Source organism: Perissodus microlepis, chromosome 7 (assembly GCF_051167445.1).
Source record: "Perissodus microlepis isolate ML-2025 ecotype Zambia chromosome 7, ASM5116744v1, whole genome shotgun sequence".
In the NCBI taxonomy this organism is placed as follows: domain Eukaryota; kingdom Metazoa; phylum Chordata; class Actinopteri; order Cichliformes; family Cichlidae; genus Perissodus; species Perissodus microlepis.
Window position 1 is genome coordinate 41945533 of NC_140467.1, and position 23641 is coordinate 41969173.

General features: G+C 39.7%; 2 protein-coding genes across 2 annotated transcripts; one reads left to right on the forward strand and one right to left on the reverse strand.

Moving 5' to 3' along the window:
• The first annotated feature begins 428 nt into the window (after positions 1–428).
• ggt5b (gamma-glutamyltransferase 5b) lies at positions 429–9282 on the forward strand. The gene is made up of 12 exons (XM_084935144.1): positions 429–1051; positions 2904–3031; positions 3125–3220; positions 3523–3712; positions 5623–5783; positions 5935–6081; positions 6214–6344; positions 6923–7107; positions 7198–7289; positions 7378–7487; positions 7572–7682; positions 7887–9282. The coding sequence occupies exons 1-12, from the start codon at positions 879–881 to the stop codon at positions 8034–8036; spliced, it is 1674 nt and encodes a 557-aa protein (XP_084791270.1). The 5' UTR covers positions 429–878; the 3' UTR covers positions 8037–9282.
• Positions 9283–14244: 4962 nt separating this feature from the next.
• On the reverse strand, positions 14245–20184 carry ggt1b (gamma-glutamyltransferase 1b). Its single transcript, XM_084932597.1, has 12 exons — positions 20018–20184; positions 19792–19922; positions 19577–19666; positions 19143–19335; positions 18894–19054; positions 18318–18467; positions 17126–17262; positions 16640–16827; positions 16418–16545; positions 16074–16186; positions 15865–15978; positions 14245–14640 (listed from the first exon to the last, which is right to left on the reverse strand). The coding sequence occupies exons 1-12, from the start codon at positions 20182–20184 to the stop codon at positions 14494–14496; spliced, it is 1719 nt and encodes a 572-aa protein (XP_084788723.1). The 3' UTR covers positions 14245–14493.
• Between the last annotated feature and the right edge of the window lie 3457 nt (positions 20185–23641).

Genomic DNA, 23641 nt, shown 5'->3' on the forward strand with positions numbered 1-23641 from the left:
TATTTGTTTGGTTGGTTGGTTTTTGGTTTGGTTTTTATTTTGTTTTGGGGGTTTTTGTGTGTTTTTTGGTGCAAGGTTTTTCTTATTCACCGCCACAAACGGGAACAGAACCTCCCGTTCTTCAGAGATGTAAATCTATGTGTCCTATTTCCTGTCTCACAGTCTGTGCGCCCCTCGGTTCACTTTTTCTTGTAGACTCCTCGTGCGTAAAACCATGACAGCTTTTACGCACGGAGTTGTTCTGTGTTGCTGTTTAATTTGTCTTACAATGTCTTACCATCCAGAGGTCAGTTACGATGGCGCAATTAAAATAACAAGTGGGAGCCTGCTGTGGTCTTAATGCAGATGAGTTCAGCATCTGCGATATCTCTCTTTAAATACCCCAGTGTCACAGCTGGGTCGCTGACACAGAGTTCACCTCAGACAGTGTGGTGGATGTCTGACAGCAGGACACTAGTTTTTCACACACTGAGGGTCAGAGTGGGATGTTCTAGAGAGTGAGAGGGTACAAATTTCTTTTTAATGTCGCATCTTTAGATCATTTATCGACATTGACGTCACTGAGTCGAATGGAAATAACCCTGCATTTCCCGACTTGATTATTTCCCACCGTGGTCATAGCTAAGTCCCTCTTGAGATTTTAACATGACATAAGAAGGACAATTAAGGTTTAGTGGCATGCTGTAGTCATTGTACTACTCATCCGGTCCTATCTTCAGTTTCAGTTTAGCCATTTCTTAAAAGAGGCTGGTGGAGGCAGAGAGGGAGGTAATCCACGTTTGGATCATTGGGCAGACCTCGCTGAACGCGTGCGAGCACACTGAGTGGCAACAAGAACAAGTTCCTTCGGCGCAAATTTTCCCCCTCAGAAAGTCAAAATGGCCAAATATAAGCCCTGGGTGCTGTGGTGCTTTATTTTGATCGGTTTTATTTGCATCGTTACGCTCTTGTGCCTGTGCTTCACCTCGTTTCTGGACGTAAGATGTTCCAGCGACAGCTTCAAGCAAGCGGCGGTGGCCGCAGACTCTCAGATTTGCTCGGAGATTGGCAGGTACGTTTTTGTCTGTTAAAGTCCTCTTTATAGTGAAAAGCTAATCCGGGGAAGAAAAAGAAAGTATTGAATTCGACTGGATTTTGTCTTTTACACTAATTCTTTTTAGAAATAGTAAGGGATTTTTAATTATTATTTTATTGTGTGTTTATAGATCTTAGATACAGTATTTTCATTTTAAGCATGCTTTCATTCATGTTATATGCAGTAAGACTGTGCGTGCTTCCTTCTGAACCCAGCTGGCACTCCATGAGGAGCCAGTGTGCACCTTGTCCCACTCAGCAATCTGTCAGCCAACAGGAAAGAAAATAAATAAATAAATAAAAAATTTAAAAAAAAAATAGACTGTACAACTTGGACAGGAGGAGATGGTTAAACAGAAGAAAAACACCTCTATCGCCAAACCAAAACTACTCACTAGTAGCAGCAAAACAACTCCAGCCTCACAGTCAGAAGCTCAAACAACGCATACCACTGCAACTTTCTACCCTCAGGGTGCTTCACAACTGACCTGTAGCGCTTACCCAGTGCTGCATGGCAACAATTCACAATACTGTTTGACAGAACTATTAGACTGGACCTTCCAACTCTAAAGAAAAAAGCTGAACTGAGCAATGTGATAAGCTGTTTAAGAGATTTAATAGGCAGTGAAGAACAGAGATAAGACCTGCAGATCAGTAAGCATGCAGCACACTGTACCTCAGTACTTGTGCTTGTACCTGTAAAAGAAAAACTCAGTAACTGATATTAGCTTTTCTGACTGGGCAGTGAAGGTCTGAGCTGTTTCTCTAATGCACTCTGTGGTTGAGTTATTTGTTCTGCAGTGAGCAAGCCTTTAATCAATCAACACAGTAACTGCAAATAAAGCTCAGCAGATTATTTTATTATCCCCCCCATCCCACCCGACTAGATGTGAGCATACCCTTTCCTGCTTCCTGCAGATAGCTATATCTCTGTCTGTTCTCTGCCAAAGTTTAAAGAGGGTTCATTTCCCACTTCAAAGCCAACACACTAAATTTGTTCAGGCAGGTAAAACCACCAGGCACTGTGCCAACAGGACACAACTTCAAGTAATCAAAGAAACCTGAAACACATCAGCTTTTTGTTGTTTAATCATACTGACCCTGTTCTTCTACAGTAGATGGGCGACAAATAGAGCTCTTTATATGTCTGTGTGTGCACCAACACTCACTGCGGACAGATGGGCTATCAAGTTTCAGTTTGAGTTTTCAAACCTCCAAAATTCTTTAAGCTCCCCCACCCCGTGAACATCCCCAATTTTTCCCAACTCATGTTTCATTGTAAAGCTCCTTTGGTTGCCTGCTCTGTGTTACTTATGCTCACAGATTTGTAAGATAATCACTCATTCGGTCAGACCTTATTCACTGACCATCAGAAGCAAAACATTCCCAACAGTGCTTCCTCTTGTAGCTCAGTGACTACACTTGATCCCACGCCAGGCTACTGGTGAAAGGGCCCATTCAGGGCTTTTCAAATACGGTCCAGTCAGGATTAAGTTGTTTATGTCACAGCTAACTTAGATAATCCGAGTGAGAAATGTGAGTTACATTTCTTTTTTTAGTGCCAGGTTACCTTCTGAGTTAAATAAAAAAAAGAAGAGAAAGAAAAGAAAGAACACTACCACTATGGTCAGCGACTTCCTGGTATGTTACCTGAGGTCGACCTCAAACAGCAGGATGTGGTTTGAACATGCCCACTGGCAGCCGTCACCGTACTGTGTCATCTTCAAGTACTCAAACACCAGGTTCAATAATTAAAGCCATGTGTAAGTGGGAGCGTGTGCAATGAGTGTTTACACATTTCCCATAAATAAAATGAAACCCTCTTCCAGGAATATGCTTCAGCAGGGTGGATCAGCAGTAGATGGCGCCATTGCAGCTCTTCTGTGCACATCTGTGGTCAATCCTCAGAGCATGGGGATTGGAGGGGGCTCTATAATAACTATAAGAGATAAGAAAGGTAAGTCCCCTACTGACACGTGTTTCGTAAATTGTATTTCTCCACAGCAGTGATTGATTAGACCAACCAATTGGATTTCTCATCTATTTTAAGGCAACGTTAAAGTCTACAACTTCAGAGAAACTGTCCCACGGTCATTCAGACAGAACCTGTTAAAGGAGTGTCCCACTTCCTTCAGTTTTTCCACAGGTAGGTAGATTTACAGCACTTGTCAATATCCAGTTACAGATTTTGTCCTCATGGTTTCTCACTTTACAGAAATTTATTTATTTATTTATTTAATTTTAAAAGATGCCCTGTTTTTATCCACTTATGTACTTAGTATCACTATGTATTGTTTATACAGTGATTGTAGCTTAAGTTGTTAGTGCTCTAGTTGTGCTGGTAAGGTTAGATCTTCCTCATCAATTAACATTTTGTCATATTTTGCAAACAGTTTTCCACCATTAGTCTAATTGACCTGCACTACTTTTCTCATTTTTACATTGAAGGCAGCCAGTGGATCGGCGTTCCCGGAGAGCTGCGAGGCTATGAGGCAATTCACGAACAGTACGGGAAGCTGCCCTGGGCCAGGCTATTTGAACCAACAATTAAACTGGCTAGGGAGGGCATCCCTCTGTCACCCTATCTGGGAAAAATCGTGTCCTTTGTGAAAACAAACATACAAACATCGTCTCTCTGGTACAGCTTTTAATTACTCCTCTGTGACTTAAGATTTTTTTTTTTAATTAATAATGCTTGCAAAGAACAAATTGTGTTTTAAGTCACATGTTTGATGGCACCAATGAACTAAAAGCATTTGTAATCCTTGCTGGAGCCTATTTCATGCAGCTGTCACTGCAGAAATCCTGGAGCGAAGGCCTCTCCTGTAAATCCCTGGTTATACTAATTTTGTGATAGTTTTATGTAACATCTCAAAGAGAATTTAACTTTACACATTGCGTAATAGTTTAGGCCAGGCACCACGCTCATTGTTCTCAGTGAAGCATTGTTATCTTTAATGACATAAGAGTGCACATTGTTTTTCTTAACGTGACTCAGGACCAGGATTTACCAGCTCAGAGACAAAGGTAGCATTAACCTTCATCCAAAAAATGTTTGCGAGACGCAGCCAGGACTCAGGTATCATGGGGAATACCTGAAAGATTGCATTTCCTTTGGATGCCGGGCCAAAAGTGTGTGCACAAACAGAGTTTTTTAATGTTTACGATAGCGAAGGGAATCAGAGGAAAATAAGTGGTGATTAGAAAACCTATTGCACTTGGATCTTTAAAAAGTGCATCACTGTCAGGTGCAAATCTGGATTCCTGTGAGATTGAAGATAAAAAATTTTAGTAAACACCAAGTGACCCAATTCTACTGTAAGGTAATCTCAGAAAGCTTTTAAACTAATAGGTAAAATTATGGAGCACTGCATAGATGATCAGAGGCAAACCTGCTTCGACTCACTGCCCTCAGGGTAGATTTTAGCTGAGTCAGTCATTTAAAAAGGCGTGTTTGTTGAAAGGGAATGATTATCTTTGTGTTTGTCAGTGTCTCAATCTGTAAGAGGGTTGATGGATTGAGTACAATTTTGTGCGTGTGGGTGGTTGAGGCACACACTCGGCTCTAGGTTAAGGGTCAATGACGAGTCTTGTTTATCCAGAGTTTCTTTTGATTTGGGTCTCAGTGATATATGCTGCCTCAGCAGTGCTTTCAGGGCATTCACGTCAGGGCCATTTGATCAGCGTGTTGCATTCCCAATGCATTCAAGATCTAATGTGGTAACAAATATGGTGATTAGCCATTTTTCTGGAGCTCTTTTTTCAGAGTTAGAAATGCCTTGTCTAATCAGCTTTTAAACTGAAAATGGTTTTCTAATCAAGACCAGTGAAGAGGACATTTTGGGTGCAAGAATGAAAATGGCTGCTCCTAATGCCAAAGTGCAATCAGTTCTTCCAAATAGAGTCACCGACTTTATGATCCAGTTTTGTTTTTGTTTTCCTTTAATTATCAGCTTTGTCTTGTCTGAATCTCCCTCAACTTCCTGGCTCCTCTGTTGTGCTTGGATTGTTGTTTTTTTTATTTAGTTTAATATTCTGAATTTTCTGAGACCTAAGAGCATAAGAAAAAAACCTAAAAGAGACTTGATAAACTGTCAGCTATCAACCTGGCTTCAGTTTATACTGCAGTGAGTCTAACAAACCGTCTTCTCTGTCTGCCCAAAAATTAGATGCTCTCCATCTTTGTCACAAGTTTAAACAAGCACTTCATCTCAGTGGACTAAGAAGTAATTTTTTAAAATTTCCATCTTTATATCAAAACACTCACCATAAACATTTATAATCCTGGTAGGATTGGGTAATAAATAAGAAGTAGAAAAAGAGTTACTTAGTTCTAAAGCAAGTTACTTAGTTCTATAGCCGCAGATCCCACACAGGGCAGATCTCGATCCATTCTTCTTTGCAGAAGCGGTTTAGCTGTGCAATGTTGTTAGGATGCACAGGGTGTAGTGCTTTGACCCTTCATCAGTTTTTGGTTTTGACAGCTCTCTGTCTCTTTTTCTCAGCTCTCCTTTTTGCTTAGTTTGTGTTTTCTTTTCTTTTTTACAGTGAAATTTTTTGCCACAAGAACAAAACTGTTCTGAGCACAGGCAACATCGTAAAGTTTTCCAAACTTGCAGAAACCATGGAAACCATTGCAGAGAAAGGAGCAGAGGATTTCTACACTGGCGAGATAGGGCATGACTTAATCCAAGACATAACAGCTGCAGGTTGGTGCAATGTCAGCATTAGCAGCCTGAGGGTTTGTGTTTGAAAAGGAATTAAATGGAAAGGAAAAATGACTTTTACTCAGTGTTATGAAAAAAATTGAATCTAATTTAGGGCAAAGTTTGTTATATACGTTCTGTGTGTCTGTCTCAGGTGGGACCTTGACTATAGAGGATTTGAGGTCATTTGAGGTGCAGGTCCAAGATGCTTGGACTGTTCCTTTGGGAGATGCTAAACTCTACATCCCTCCACCCCCTGCTGGAGGCGCCCTGCTTGCCTTCATTCTCAAACTCATGGAAGGTGTCGTGTTTTGTCTGATTTTCTTTTTGGCTAAGCCGCTGTAACAGCTGGATGAAATTTCAATTTAAAGAAACAGTTAAACAGTTCTTAGCTCACAAAAGCTTAAAAAGATTATCACTGTCTTTTCTGCAGGGTTCTCGCTGACGCCAAACTCTCTGGTTGGTGACAAGAAGATTGAGATGTACCATCATTTTATAGAGGCAGTTAAATTTGCTAATGGACAGAAGAAGAGCATTTGTGATCCAAAGTTTAATAACGGCAAGGTTGGGATCTGAAATATTTTTTTCTTATTGGAACTGGGGACATTTTTAATACAGGGCAAAAAATTGAATTCTAAAGTCTAGCTATATATTATGTATTATTTCATGTATTTTATATTTTATTATATTATTTATATTCACTGCTCAAAAAACTCAAGATGGATATCTATAATATGTTAAGAATGATGGGACTTTGCATTGTTTGATGGAAATGAAAACAATCCATCTACAGAGGGTACAGAGGAACTGAGGAGCCCAGCAGCTGGTCTCCTCAGTTCCAGATGTTTGCAGATTGTTGATAAAAGAAGAAGTGGTAAACACGGCCCTCTCTGAACGTTTTTGAGACGTGTTACTGACATCAATTTCTAAATGACCTCTTTCTTTTTTTAATAATAGTAGATTTTCTCACTTTAAACATTTGACATGTGTTCTGCTGTGAACAAAATGTGGGTTTATGACATTTTCAATGTGTCTTTCGAAACATTTTATAAAGCATCCCAACTTTTAGGATGGGGTTTCTACATCTCAAACCAGTAATATCTGGGATATCTTAGAAATGTTTAATGATGCTCTCCTTTCAGTGTGCAGAACACTTGATTGATCCCACCTTCATTGATCGCATCAGGAAGATGATTTCTTCAAACATGACCCATGACAACTCTTACTACAACGTCGCACCTTCTTCAGATCACACTGGGACGACACACGTGTCTGTCCTGGATGAAGATGGCCTGGCCGTCTCTGCCACAAGCACCATAAACCAAGTGTGAGCAGGAAGAGTTGTGTTATAGGAAACATACTAATGTCGGGTGTATCCATCATCCCCTCAGCTGACTGAGTACCCTTTGTTCTGTAGATTTGGAGGAATGATTTACTCTCCACGTACAGGCATCATCCTCAACAATGAGCTGGCTGACTTTTGCGGGAGAGCAGACACACTGAGGGCAGGTGAAGTTACATACGACAACTAAATTACAGACGTTTCACGATCTCATCACCGAGTCTGATTTCCATCTGATGTTTTATTTTTACGTAGGCGAACGACCTCCATCCTCAATGAGTCCAGTGATACTGGAGTCAAAGTCTGGAGGTCTTCTTATAATTGGTGGATCGGGAGGAAGCCTGATTACGCCGGCAATGGCCTTGGTAATTCAATAATTAAAAACTCTATTTGTTTCCTTGTTTGTATACTTCTTTGTTTGTTTACTCACAGTTCTTTTATCCTTGCAGTCTATAATAAATCACCAGTGGCTGGGGATGAGCTTGAAAGATGCCATTACTGAGCGCATAATCTTCATCGACTCAAAGAACAACGTAAATTTTGAACCTGGTTTTGATGAGGTGAAGTACTTCCCTTTATCCTCGCTATCCATTAATGATATTCAAATTCACTAGACTGTCTATCAGAAAAAAATCATCTGTAATAATGGATTCTGAAGAAGATTAGCGGTCCATAATCCTACAAAGGCAGATTTAATTTTTCTGTAATCTCTTAAGGATAAGTAGTATTAATGTTTTGTCTGTGTGCGTGTTGTGTACCCTCAGTCTGTGTCAAAAGGCCTAAAGGAACAGCTTAAACACAAAACCGGGAACTGGCAATACTTTCTCAATGTGGTCAATGCTGTGGAAAAGGAGAACAACTGCATTGTTGCTGTGTCTGACAGCAGGAAGATGGGAATGTCAGCTGGATACTGACCACAAGGATGCGTGACCTTTCCACTTATCTCTGCCCTTTAGACTAACTGACCCTTCAGCATTAAAAGTAACCATATGTGCTGAAACACTGACAAATAAAAGGTGAACAAAAGGTGCTCTCGCTCCATCCAACTGGACCAATCAGGAAACTACTCACCTTAGAGGATAACTCCAATTTATAATTGTTTCAAATCCAATCACTCCAGGCTATAGAAACCCAATTTATGTTGAGGTGAAATCTGCACTAAATATATAAATATAAGGGTGTTTAAATTTCTATTCATCAACTACATCTATGTAGATATTAGGAAATAGGCACACACAGGTGGAGTTTGTTTCCAGTCGAGCACCATTGAGCTATTGCAGAAAAGTGCCCTGAGATGATGTAATAAATGTGACACACCGTTTCCAGTGAACTTTGCTTTCATCCATGTGTCAACCTTTCTACCTTCAGCGGGTGTTGACAAGTTTCTGTATGTTTCTTTTTTTATGCAGTCACTGAGAATTCCCACAAAAACAATGAGATAAGAAAATACAGTCGCTGTGTGTACCGGGAGCATGCACAGCTACAGAAAGTTCAGGACAATGTTCAGCTAGGAAAGCGGTCTCTAAAGTGTTGTGAATGTTTGAAATGCTCCGTCTTAAGTACATACGCTCTTGTTCGTTTTTATGGCACTAGCCTCGATGACAGTAGTCAAAGAGGACGATGGCTTTTATTGGTTTGTCAAAGTTTCTGTCACAAAATTCAGCCGACCACACTGACTGTTTGAAAACTGCTTTTGGTCGACCGCGCGGGCCGCCTGCCTCGTCAGAGCTACTTTTAGTGTTGCCTATGTGTGCTCAGCAAGAGTAGGGAGCTAAACTGAAATGTTAATATCTGACCAACGGATACACAAATGATCACTCCAGCCACAAAGGTGCTCGTATTTGATTTCATGCACTGTTGGAGAAATGTGCACTGAGTGTGTCTGCTAAATCAGTTATTGAAACATGTAATTCTTTGTAAGAAATATTAACTCAAGATGAGCCATATAACCTTTTTAAAGTGACATCCTGGCAGCTTCCTTAACAAGGAACTTTTACTGTGACCTTAAAGGTGTTACTCTATGTGAAATAACCTAATCCAAAAAAAGCCTCCCCCAAAAATGTACTTTATATATTTTAACACACCTTGAATATTTTGGTTTTTTATGTTTTATGAACATATTTTGTATTGTTTGTAATAAAAATCCTTCTAAACCACAAACTCTTTCTTTAAACACATATTCCTGGTTGTTAGTACAGTATGATGGGAATAATTCTATTTGGTGCTTTCCTCTTTTGCCTTATGCGTTTATACAGAGCAGCAGTGGAACAAAGAAAGCAGTAATGAGATACATTTCAGCAGAGAAACTTATGAATTAGTAATGATTTCTTAAGTGGATTCTGCTCCGTTCTCCTTTGAGGCTCTAGATGAGAGTTATGAGAACATGCAAATTTTACTCCGTGTGAAGCACCACTTTCTTTTGTTGTATGACAAATGAGTTAATCTGGATAAGTTGCAACTTCACGACTTTAGTGCCACGATCTTGCCCTCTTTGTATAAATAACAACCACTTAAAGTGAGCCATCACTTTAAAGGGTGCAGAAATAGTCTTTCTCGCTCAGAGCGGAGCGGTTAAATAATCCTGTGATGATTCAGCACACTTTCGCTCACAAAGTCCTTTGATGAGGCAAATTATCTTAACAGTAGTTTGATGCTTTTATTATGTCAGTTTTTGTGTCATTATATGCATTTGTCACAATGCCATTCGAGGCAATGAGTCAAATTAAAACTACATGTAGACTCTCATATACACAGAGAATTGCTAGCCTAGAGGGTTAGTCAATTGGTCTGAGTTGCATAACTTTGAATTTAATCATATGTGGAAGTGAGACTTTGCTTAATTGGGCCCTGAAGGAAAATTTTTAGATTTTTTATTTATTTTTTATTTTTTGCAGCTTCTTCTCAGAGCAGCTGTAAGCACAGGAGGTAGCAGCTCAGGATAATAAAAATAAAATAATTGTGAATTCAAATAAAATTGTGGTATGTTAAATGTAATATTGGCACACATGGTGGGATTGCACTTTCTCCCCAATTACTGTAACTCTACACCTGCTCCTGCCACTACTGGCAAAACCGCCAATGGATGGTAATGGTTCACAGGTGAGAGAGTGCCCAAACACCAGATAACAGACAGCGATAAAAGTCAAAAATACATATCTCAAATCTCAGGCGAGAGGTCATTACATCATAACATTATATAACAATCAAGACCAACTGTTCAGGTAAAACATAAAATGTACGTGGAATATCTGGAGTGGAAAAAACGAAGCAAAAAACCGTAGCACTGTCTTACTCGCCACAGTACACTAATCTACACATTTTTTATAGTTCTTCTATTTTTGTTGCTCTTCTTTTCTTTTAAAATATGTAAAAAAAAAAAAAAAAAAAACAGAAATTAGGTCAGGTTCAGTAAGAGCCTGTATGTGTAGGAAGATATCTTTGTGAAAAATGATCTTCTCTCTGAGGCTTACATCAAAGAATTCGAGCATCAACATGGATTTTGCAATGCGAATGAGTCTCACTTTAATAACGACACGCACACAGACATTAAATCATACCTCTCGGCAGGTAGTTCTCCCCCTATTTCCCCCTGCAGGAGACATTTGGCTTTATTTATGTAAAATAAAACCACTGGCTTTTATCCAGCCTTGAGCAACGTTGTGAAAAATAGCACTGCGTCCGAGGTTTGTTCCAGGAGCGGGAATATTTCAGCGGCGAAACATTTTTTCTGATGTAACTGTAACTGTCAGAATGGGGATATTAGCCTGCTTTGTGTGCCCATTGTAGTTTAATGAAAGTTAAAGACCTCACCTCCGCTGTACTGAAGCTGTAAGCTAGTGGTAGTCAATATGTTTGCATGCAGAGAAACAAGTACAAGCAAGTTACAGTTACAGGCAAGGACTTCAAACGGCCTCTTGAGGCTGGCTCCAAAAGCAGTTTTCACTTATACAAGTTGGCAAGTTTTGGTCCCTTTGTGAGAAGAGAGGATAGAGATGAATTTGTCTTTTAAATGTTTGAAGCTATGTGTTACCTTACAGGAGTATAGGCCCTTTGAACTTGTTCAGTGTCCTCATAAGTCATCCTAAAGACATCAGTATACCTGCCACGTTGGTCACGTTGTGTGCTGCCGCTAACGTCATGGCACACTCACATCCATGTATGCTCACCAATACACTACAGGTAGCACTTGCAGTATTCTCCTGAAGGATAGGTGCCGCAACTCAGACAGTACCGCAGAATGTCCTTGGGCAAGATGCTAGCCCCAAGTTCCTGTCCGATGGATCCATCAGCATATGAATGTGTTTGAATGTTAGATAGAAAGCACTTATGTAGATAAAGCATAGAAAGAAGCGCTTGTATGAGTCGGCAAGTCATGTAAAGTGGTCAGTTGGAGTACAAAGGTGTCATTTGCCATTACTAATCATTTACCCTGTCGACACAGAGGTGCAGCAGCTCTACTCTGAGCCCCTTTCAAATGACTAAACTCTTCAGCCTATCACTAAGAAAGATGTCAGCCACACTTCAGAGAAAGCTCATTTTCACCACTTCTATCTGTAGTCTCGTTCTTTCAGTCACTATCCAGAGCTCGTGACTATAAGGTAGGGACGTAAATCGACATGCTCCTCTCTCTTTTTACCACGATGGACCGGTACAGTGCGTGCATCACTGCAGATGCCGCCCCAGTCCGTCTGTCAATCACTTGCTCCCCTCTCCCCTCACTTGTGGCAGCATCTCATCACTGACCCAGAGTGAGCACTCCACCCTTCCCTGGCTGAGGACCATGGCATCAGACTTGGAGGTGCTAATTCTCGTTCCCGCCGCATCACTCTTGGCCGCAAACCGCTCCAGTGCGTGTGAACTGCTGAACTACATCATCTGCAATAAGCAGAGATGAAATTCTGGGAAGAAGAAAAAAGCAAAGATTTCCACTGCCAGTGTCACAGCTGGGGTCATGTTTACTGTAACTGTCTGCAAGTAGATCATGACAAAAGTGATTTATTCCTCTGGGGGTGAAAAGTGAAAAAGAGAAAAACAGAGGAAGGAAAAAAAGTAGCAGAAAAAGGATGTTTTCATGAGTAATTACAGTCTGGTATCATAAACATTCACTGACCGTGATGTTAGTTAAACATGAAAGTGGCCTTCATTTCACTCAGTGCATGACGAGGTTAGTTTACGTTGTGTGGAAACCACAGAAATCATGGCTGGAAACTTTATCTTTAGCTCACTAGTCTGTTCACAGCCTTACAAACAGCTCTGGTCATCACGTCTGATGTTACTGAATAACATTCATCGTTATATGAATGGTACTCGCACCATCGAGGCACCTCAATATTTGATGCAAGGAAATGGGCACTAATTTGGGAGTGGTTTTGTGTTTCACAATGGCTGTAATTGGGTTGGGTTCATTGATGACAGGTGTATTTGATTGCACTCACATGCAAAAAATTGTCTTGCTGAGCCTGGAGTGGTTGCTGGACTACTCTGTACAGGATGGGAGGACAACAGCTGATCCCTGTTGAGGTTATCAGCCTGTGGGGTGTAGCTGATTTGTGGCATAGCTATCCCTGGCCTTGGACTGTATTGTTTATCCCTTTTGAAAGTGGGAGATTCAACTTTAATATGATAAATATTGTAGCTGCTGGGATTGTTTCCCGTTAATCTCATTGATTTGACTAATGAATTATATTTTAGAATTAGTCTGAGATGGTCAGAGTTAGACTCTTGCTACACAAGTTAAACTGTAAATATGACTTGTTACTGATTAGGCTAGCAATGAAACGTTGCCATGGCTGTCTGAACTAAGGAAGTGCTAGTCACATATTAATGGGCTATCCTGTATTGACAGGTTGTCTCATTTTGTTTGTGGCTTGCATTGCCTCATTTTGAACACATCACATTAAGTTTTCCTACATACGTTTGTATTAAACTTGGTTGTTTTTTTGCCCTTGTTTTTTATGTAATAAAAAATATTTAGGCTTATGTTAAATTGGAATTGTTTTGCCCTTTTGTACAAAGTCAATAAAAATTGTTAACTTTATTTGTGTAACTTTTGTCTGCTGGTTTATTTTACTGCTTTCCTGCACGGTAGTACACCATGGTAATGGTTGTCTTAGATGCACAATTAACAATTAAATGAGGAGAATGGTTAATAATTAATGGTGCCATGTGGGGGGTAGGTGATGTGTTTAGCTGGGGCACCTAATAAAATTCTGCTTAGGGCTCCATAACACCTTGACCTGGCCCTGCACTTGATTTATGACCTCAGAAAACACTTGATGGTGTCAGTCGCTAGATTCACAACTTAAATTCAATACAGAATTATGTTCATTTGGTAAATTATGGTCCCAGCTCTAGTCTAATAAACTATATAACAGGGTAAGCTACTGGGCTGAATGTTGTGCAACGAGTTGTTGAGTGATAAGAGTGCACAGTCTTTGTCAGTTCCATCTTCACTTATTAGATCTGGTGTCAAAACACCAAGATGGATTCATGGTTTAACGTTGTAAACATAGTTAATGATCCAAGTAGTGATACAAAAAAATTAAAAGAGAGAACAAGATGGAAATAGCCAAACGACACAGCTCTGGGCTTCAAAAGTTGCAATTTCTTTATTTTTCAATAAATATATGGTAGGTGCAGAGAACAAGTCCCAGCTTTGTTTTGAAACATTGGTTCTATTACATATGATCCTCATAGCAAATCTATTTATTTCTATATATCTAATCTAACACTGTTATGTATTTAACTTATTATGTAACTCTAGCTGAATGAAAGGTGAAGATGGACGGCAACAGCTGTAATGTTTTTATGAGGTCATTAAAAGCCAATGAATTAGGGATTCCTGGATGTTGTTATGTGCAGTGTTTGAAAATGTTTGATCCTGAGGTGTTGCAGTTTCTTATTACAGTAGCAGATCTCAGTTTTGTGGATGCCATGTGTCAAAACAATAGCAGGAAACTGCTTTACACATCTACTAATCTGTGCTTCACAAATAGATTGAATCATAGGCGCTCGGTGTCTGAACAGTTTTGTTTGTTTTTACTGTTTAAATTTCTTTAATTTAAAAGTACATAACAAAAGATATCTTTTTTAAAAGATTTTATTCACTAGATTGATGTGATCATTAGAATGATGTGAAGTTAAGAAGACTCAGCCAAGGCACTCAGTGTTAAAGTATAGCTTGTACTGGTTAAAGGCTTGTACAGCTGGTACTAGCTGTTTTGTACAATCAGTACAAAACAACTGGTGCCCAAGACAAACGCCCATGTTGGCTGAATCTTTATCAACTTTCTAATCTTTGAGGTTGTCCCACTGGTGTCAAGGTTCACAAAACTACAGTATCTCTCCATAATCATAGGTGTGTTTATAACTTCAGTATCCTGCTGCATACCCCCCCTTGCGTGGATCGGACTGAGCATACACCTTGTCATCATGACACAGTACTGCCTGCACCACGGCTCCCGTCGATGTGAGGAGTTCTGTCTCATGGTTCTTCCTTGCCAAACCATCCAGGACATCCTGGAAACCAAAGCATGAGTGAAGACAGACTCTAAGCACAAAAACATGACTGACTAGGCGTGCCATGTAAACATGTGGGGAGGGGTTGTCTGTTCATTGTTTGTCCATTAACACTGCTGTTTTTGCATGAGAGTAGACAGGATTATTTTAATACTTTTTGCATTACACAGTACTTGTAAGCTGTACTTGTAAAGAGCACTTTTAATAAGAGAACTGGAGTGCTGGTCAGCAATCACCCCACATGTAATGGTGCAACCAAGTTAACTATGTAAGAATAAGAATATAAAACATGAACGATCTTTGGACCAGGAAGTCAGTGTCTGCTGTTAGAAAAAAACAGATGCAGAATTTAAAGGGGGTGGAAGTTTGAAATGATTCAAGCATAAAACTCAATTACTGAAACATTTTTTTCTTTTCAGGTATGGAAATTCATAATTGTAAACTGGTGCCAATAAAAAAAAAGTGTGCTACATTTTTTTTTTTTTTGCTTTTTAGTCAAACTGAATTAGAAAATTCAGAACAGCAATACTTATATTTTTGCATTAAAATATCGTTATGATTGGTGGATTAACTGTAACAGAAACAGAGAAATTTTGTAATTACCAATACTGCTAATTCAGAGTAGCTGTGGTAGTAAATTTACACCAGAAAAAATAAATTTGTCAAGCATTGTATTTGTGATGTACAAATATATCACCTAAAACCGTTCTTGTTTTCAGTTTTCTCTTCCTCTCTCCCTTCTTCTCCTCTCTGTGTAATCTGATTACAGAAGTATGGCTCTAGAATCATGAAATCATCTGTAATTGTTTCTTCTTGCAGTCCAGTTTTCAGCTCCACCACATCCCCAGATTATAAACTCAGTAAATATCAGCTTTGTTCCAGCCTTTTATAATTGTTCTATTCTGCTCCAGCCTAGCCTCTAAACTTCTCACCATGAATTAACACACATGTTATGAACACTCAGAGAGTCCTGGTCTGGTGTCTTGTTCAATTTTGTGAACAGAGGTGAAATGCCACAAATTAGACCATTAGCATAACCCTAGTACAACCATTTCCTCCCTTATTGTTACGCTGTTTTTACCCATGAAGCTAAAGATGAAACAGTGTTCCCAGTTCTAGTCATGACTTTGGTTTATACAGTGTTTCTTAGGGTTGTGAATAAAACATAGTTTCCCTGCACACCGCACCACCGCCCAGTTGTTGTTTACTGCTTGTGACACTCACTTTGTCAAAGCCAGGCTCCGCTACAGTGATGTTAGGACTCAGCTGGTTGTGGACCCTTGGATCTAACACAGCTTCTTTCAGATCATAGTTGAAGAACAGGGTGTTTAGAATCACCTAATAAGTATTAAATAGAAACCAAGTTATTAATTAGTTTCTACATTTAACGAGTAGAAATGAGTGTTTTACATAGGTATCGGTACGCATTTTACCTGAGCAACAGAGGTGGTGATTTTTGTTCCTCCTGAACCTCCGACCACCATCTTCACTTTGTTGCTTTTGTCAAAAAGGATTGTTGGACACATTGAAGACATTGGCCGTTTCCCTTTTTAAAATGATATGTTGATAATAATTACTTTCTGAATGTCTGAGTCAGAGCAGATTCATGTGCATGCACACAAGATATTATTCAGTAACCGTCAATAACCAGGCTGACATCTGCATGACTTTTAATCACTCTGTCATTAAAAAGCTCATCTGTCTTGCAGAGTCGCTGGTTTTAAGGCCCTCTTATGTGTGTTCTCAGTCTGTACGAGCGTGGTGGCCATAACCTTACCTGGCCTGATGAAGTTGTTCGGTGAAGGAGGCACACCGAAGCTGTTTGTGATATCAGGCGAGCTGAAGTCGTCCATCTCATTGTTGAGAATGATCCCTGTTGATGCTGACATAACTTTGGAGCCCAAACTGCAAAAAACAAACTCAATAACCAGTAAGAAATCACATAAGTTGTACACACATGAGTGATTAACTTCATGAAGTGTCAGTTAGGAAGTCGTACTATACGTTGATAGTGCTGGTGGCAGCCACAGCACTTCCATCTTCAGCTACTACCGAGAGGTGCGAGGTCCCGTAGTTTTCAGGCAGATAAAACTCCGGCTCGTAGTAGTTCATGTGATGTGTGGTTTCATCGGTAATCTTTTCACGGAGGGCATCGGCATACAATTGTGAAGTCATATTCTGGATGAGCTTTGGGGGAGAAATATTATAATTATACACATGCAAAACCTAAAAAGGTTTCCTATTATTCTGTCCTCAGGTTTTAAAAATTCTAGCCTAATCAGAATATGCAGGGTAATTTTGTTTTTCTCTTTTCAAACAGTGTCGAACAATGACTCTCATGGAGGACTAACATCAAATTTGGATTAATTTCAATTGTTTTTTAAATTTGTTTGATTTGTTTCATTATAGAAGTGATGTCAAAAACTCCTTTAATATTTAGATTAGTTTTTAGCAGAGATACTAATTGTATAATCTATAACCTTACATCTGTGATGTTGAGAAACTTCCGATCTCCGAGTATGGTTCTCTTTGCGTAAGCGAAACGATAGGCCTCCACCATGCGGTGGTAGGTTAGGATCTTTTTCTCAGTGCTTGCCACGCTATCTGAGGTGAAGTTGTAGCCTGCAGAAAATACAAGAATAAGTACCATTTCATTTAAAGCGCAGCCTTACCCACAAATGGTTGTTCAGGTAGGAAATGAGACACAAAATGCAGGCTGTTCCTGTGCTTTTCATTTAGTCTAAAAGGGAGCTGCGATCAGACCAGAGCTGACAGCCACATGAGGAAACAGGGAGATGGCTGAGAGAGCCAGAGTCTGGGTCTGATGGGTTTCAGCTGACAGCGGCAGGAGTCACGGTAAATCAGCCGGATGGAAGTTTTTGGACAGTGAAATGTGTGTGTGTGTGTGTGTGTGTGTGTGTGTGTGTGTGTGTGTGTGTGTGTGTGTGTGTGTGTGTGTGTGTGTGTGTGTGTGTGTGTGTGTGCGCGTGAAGCCTCCACCACTCAACTCTGTCCAATTAGAGATGAAATAGTGAGATTAATGTGAGTGTGTGGGAGGCAGGGAGGAAATAGTGAGGAAAGGAAAGATTAATATCTTTAAAAGGAAGATTTGGGATCTAATCGTTAGAAGAAGAGACTGTCTCTGACCTAAAAAGTTACTGAAGCAGGGAGACAGTGTCCTCCTAGGCAAATATTTTAGATATTATAGCATTCCCCAACCAACAAGGTCAAGGTCAACTTTATTTATATATCACACTGCCAACAGTCCATGCTGCACAAAGTGGAGCATGGAAATAGCATCACAGATGTAAAACAGACAATTATCTTTGGATCTTCACTACTTCAATAAAATTAAAGCTCTTTTAATCCAAATCCCCACATTTTCAACCTGGAGCACTAATTTTTATTTTTGGCATAGTTATCCCATATCTATATGATAGTTCACTGAAAATCATCCCAAAGGTAGATCTGTGCTTTATCCCGTCATTCCAGCTGCTCTTAGGTAGCAATAAGTCAAAGGTGCTTTTTATTGAAGTGAGACTGAAGAGATTTAGTGCACAGTAGATCAGCTTGTTGAGTCTTTTCTGTAAGACTGACTGGTAGTGTGAAGGCAGCTCACATAAAAGCTTATTCTCTCCCACTCGGGATGTTTTTTTGGACAAAGCATCAAGGCTTACCATTCAAGATGTTTAATATCAGCGAGAGCACAGGGCCGCTAGCGGGGGCATTGGGAACAACCATGGTGTACTCCCCCACGTTCACCCTTAAAGGGTTCTCATCCAAGACAGGCGTATAATCCTGCAGATCCTCCATTGTGATGATGCCGCCTAAACAGATTGACAAACACTGTGAACGCACACTTGGACAGAACTGCTGCGTTGCACAAATCCTCTTTATCCTGAAAATTAGATGTGCATAGAGGTGTATGTAGCTATTTAAAGACTAAATATAAAGACTTTTTATGGAAACTGTGTATATCGGGTTTTCTAGGTACAGAAACATGATTTTAATTGCAGAAACTGCTGTTCTCATAAGTCTAACCCTTTGACTGTAAATCTCAAAACTGGGAAGATAGTTGCGACTATCAGCACAGGAGAACTGAACGTTTGCTGCCAGACTCAAATCAGTTCAGTCCTGATGTTAAGTGCTGGTGAATTTCTATATATGTGACTCCAACTCATCTGTTTTCCCGTTTAATTAAAATGTCTGCTTATTAGTGTTAAAAACTATACTTTGTAAAATAAAAATAGTACCTGCTGCCTGGATATCTGCCACAAGCTTCTGAGCCAATTCTCCCTTGTAAAAAGCATCAGGACCCTCTTCGGCTATTTTTCTATAGGTTTCCGCGAGCTTGGTAAATTTAACGGTTTCATTTTCTTTTAGGACGTCGCTTTTCTCCCCGCAAAAAACTTGACTGAAAGAAGAGAAGATGATTTACAATGGCTTTAGTCACTGTCTAAATAATGTCACAGTTTTTATAGGTATAGTTCCCTTCTTCTCACCACAAGGTTGGGTCCTCCATGATGGTTTGCTTATTACTAGACAAAGCTGAGGCAAGTGCCTTTCCCAAAGGAAATCCTTTCTCTGCAAGTTCAATGCTTGGCAAAAACAAGTCTTTCCAAGGCAGTTTTCCATGTCGCTGGTGTGCCATCTGGTAACCTCGAATCTCCCCTGGCACAGCAATCGCCAACCCTCCTAATAACAATGAGGATCGGGCACAAGGAAGTCTTAAAGATTTTATTTTGGTACACTGAAGTTCTTTAGAGGTTTTTTAAATAATTTTTAATCTAAATGATTGTTTAATTATTTATTTCACAAGCAAATCTTTAAGAAATTACACTCTCTGACACTGATCACCCTTTTCTCCATCACAATCACAAAGTCATCAGCTTCCCTCAGTTTGTTGCCATGTCAGATAGTGCTGGTTAAACATTACCTTTCTGGGATAGATCTGTACTGTTCCCAAACATGTTTTCTGTTGCATTGTGTGGTGCCGTCTCCCTGGCATCAATGATCTCAACTCTCTCTGTGCAGGTCAGGAAAAGCATTTAGGGGCCCAATGACGTGGAAGCTTTATGGGTTTGTTGTGTTAGTGGGAAAGTGTAAGAACAGAGTATTTGAAGTAAAATGCATTTAAGATGGAAGGTGTACCAGTCTTTGCATTATAGATGGTGAAGAAAAGTCCTCCTCCGATACCCATACTATGAGCATTCATCAGTCCAGTACACAAAAAAGCAGCTATAGCAGCATCTACTGCAGAGCCCCCTCTCTTCAGCATGTCCCTGAGGTTTGAAAAAAAAGGAGACAAAGTGGGAAGGGAAGGTGCTGGAAGTTTTACAGTTAAGATCCTCAGAAGTATCTTGTGGACAGATCTTACCTGCCGATCTCTGAACATGGTCCAGCGTCTGCTGCCACAGCTGCCTTAGAGTACCCCCTCTCACTTTTTGTCTCCCTTCTCCCCACACCAAAGTAGATGCCCACAAAAGTAGCAGCTGCTGCCAGCAGCAGTATTGTCAGTGCCACAATTATTATCTTCTTTTTCATTTTTGTACCTCAAACACAACAAATAATTTCTTTAATACCTCAGAAGACTTGGCTTGTATTTTAAAAGTTGCAATGTTGAGCTAAAACAAAGCAGCAGGAACATGCAAAACACTGAGATTATACATCCTCTGACAGACATACAATACATGTTTAAATATGCAATTATAATGCCATACTTTGTGCAATGTGAAACCAAACATGACTGCTCGCACCTGTACCAGCTACATAAAGAGGTTGTAGATGAAATTAATTCAGCAGAGAGAAAACTAAAAATATATATCATGTCCAGTGGGTAAATAATTTAGAAATTTAGTCATCATTATACAGCTACGCTCATCATGTATTCCCATTTGATCCAGGTCAGCAATGCCAGTTTGAGGAAAAGATTTGTAGATTTGATAAGTCTGAGGCACAAGATTTCCAACGTTGTGTAATATTAACATAACCACAGTAAGAGCCCTAAGAGAATCCATTTCTAATACTTCCCTGAAAAAACGTCTTGGAAATTGTAGCCTGCAAAGCTTCACTACACGAATAAAACCAGAGAATGTGACGGGAAAGCAAATTAATAGCTGCGCAGCACATTTAATATTAGTGCACATCAGTATAAACTGACTAGTTATACAAAGCTGTCATCTGTTTTCACACCTCACACACAAAATAACTTCAATAAACTGAAAACGGCCCCGTTCTTCAATTTAAATTGAACATTTTGCTTTCACAGATATGAATCAATCACCTCTCTTACTTCAGTTCCTCTCGGGGTCTCAGCAGCAGGCTGCACGCTGTGCCACGGTCTGCAGGAGTTGAACGGTAAAACGCTCACTCAAGGTCTCGATGTGTGATTGTCACAGAGTAGTTAAACTTTAAACCATTCCACCATAAAACACCATACTTGTGTTTTTGATTGGGGTGAAAGATGCAGGCAGACGAAAGTAAAGAAAATGAAAAAAAAAAAAAACCTTAGACAGCTGCTTTCAAATAATTAGTTTTCTGTATTCAAGCAACTTTCTAATATCCACAGACAACTGCACAACCCTGGAGCTGAGAGTAAGAAATAATCGCCAGATGAAAGGCTCTTTATCTGTGGTAATACTTTATCTGTGAAAAAGATTAACCAGCAGTAGCCTCAGTTTGCTGATGGTTCACTTTAAATAAATGCCAAACGTTTTATAGTTAACACAGGACCTGTTTCCTTCTCTTAAGTAACGCAGCGCCTGCAGGAATGTCATTGAGTTTTATTTCTTTCTATGACTTCACACAAAACCTTTAATATTTAGGTTTTTAAATAAAGTGCCTCCTCATCGGAAAAGTGAAGGCTTTCTCGGCTGCGAGGGAGAAGATCTGCCATGAGGCGAGGAAACAAACTCTCTGAACAAACTGCAGGAGAACCATGTGAACGAGTGCAAAGCTGACTGAGGAAGGTCAGTTAAGTAAGCATTCAGGCCGAAAGCAGCAGGGACACGATGGATTACCTTCTTATGTAAGAAAAATTGTGTATGTTTCTGTTCTGTGTCCTGTGTACTGTTTGTTTGTATATGTGTCTTTTTGGCTGCTGTTACAACCAAATTTCCCCTTGTGGGACAATTAAAGGATTATTCTATTCTATTCTATTCTATTCTTATTTTTGACTGATTTGAACCTCAAAACTTGAATGAATCCAGGAACATCTTTACTTTAGCAAATACACTTCTAATAACTGAATTAAAATATGGTGCACCTGGTGTTGAATTATGCTAAACTATGGATTTTACATTCAAATACGTCCTTGTTTAAAAACCAAGGATTTTTTTGTTAGAAAATCTACCCACATACATGGGTTTTTGCAGTTTTTATGTGAGCAATAAACTGCATGATTGCCAGATGTAGCTAAAATGATAGGATTTTTAATTTATGATAAAATGACAAACTCATATATGCAAATTGATATATTTTTTATATATGTATTTATATTTCGGATGTCTATTTAGTATATTTGTGTGGATTTCTTAAATAAGCACTCCAGTTTTTTGTTTTTTGCTTTTTTAATTGAATTTTCTGGTAATTATTTAATGGTTCGGGCTTCACTGGGTTAAATTCTGTGTAAGCTTTCAGTGTAGCTCATCACAGAAAACACACACAGGTGGAAATGAGTGATGTAGCAGCTCCAACCTATTATAGAATAGAATCAAACAGAATGTGCTTTTTACTGATAAGAGGCTGATTCGTTTAAACTGCTGAATTTGATTAATCTGAATCTTTCCCCAGAGAGCAGGGCAAAGAATCAGTGATGTCCGGGTGGGTGTGATCCATTATTATACACCTGGCTTTCCACTGGAGTCAGGGTGTCGCGCTGACCACCACCTGCCCTCACCAGCTATGCAGCTGGCGAACCACACCACGCAGCAGAGGGTCCGAAGGCTCTCTGCTGTTGAATGATAGAAGCTGCTCAGCAGGTAGCAAGGGAGGTGAACGTGTTTTAGCTTCCTCAGGAAGCAAACGCCTCAGCTGGGCCTTCCCCACCTGACAGGAGATCTGTGGTTCAAATGAGGTCAACCTAAATGTGAACACCAAGGAAACTAAAACTATCTACCTGCTCTACTTCTTGAAGTCCACAATCATTTCCTTGGTTTTTGTAGTGTTTAAATCCAAATGATTGTGATAGCAATAACCTGTGAGAGGCCTGACCTGCTCCCTGTAGGTGGTTCTGTTATTATGTAGAGTTGTTCACCTCAACTAAAATAATGTTTCATTCCATCCTAATGCTGGGGTTTGTTTTTAAGAGGCCAGATTGAGATGGTTTGCAGGATGGCTCTGGTCATTTAGCTGTATTTTCCCTATGTGTGTTTTAAATTCTGGATCCCTTGTCCCATGTGGCCCTGTGGAGAGCATCCTCACACAGAACATCACCTCCTGGTGTGGGAATAGCTGTGTTCAAGACTGAAAAGCTCTTCAGAGAGTGATCCGTGCGACAGAACGCTGCTGCAGGTCTCGTCCCATCCCAGTGACGAACTGTTTCGACTTCTGCAATCAGGCAGAAGTTTCCACACTATCAGGGCAAAAACAGAGAGACTCAAGAGGAGCTCCCACTCCCACTTCCCTCATAACATCACCCAAAGTGACGGAAACAGGACATTATATCATATTCTTGTCACGTCCCAGAACTTTTACTGTCATGTTTCATATCATATCTGATTTATTATTACATCACACACTGCTTCACTGATCATACTGCTTCACTACTATTTATATTACTCTGGTCACTCTGTTTAATTATCCTGTTAAAATACTCTGTTTACATTACTCTGGTCACTTTGTTTTCTCTGCTTTCATTGCTCTGTCAATACATTGTTGTGCTAATATGGCACAAAGCACTTTAACATTAAGTTCGCACATTGTACTTTTTTCAGATTTAAATTTAAAATTTCCAGATTTTTAATTTAAATGTACTTTTTTTTTTTATATAATGTCTTGCACA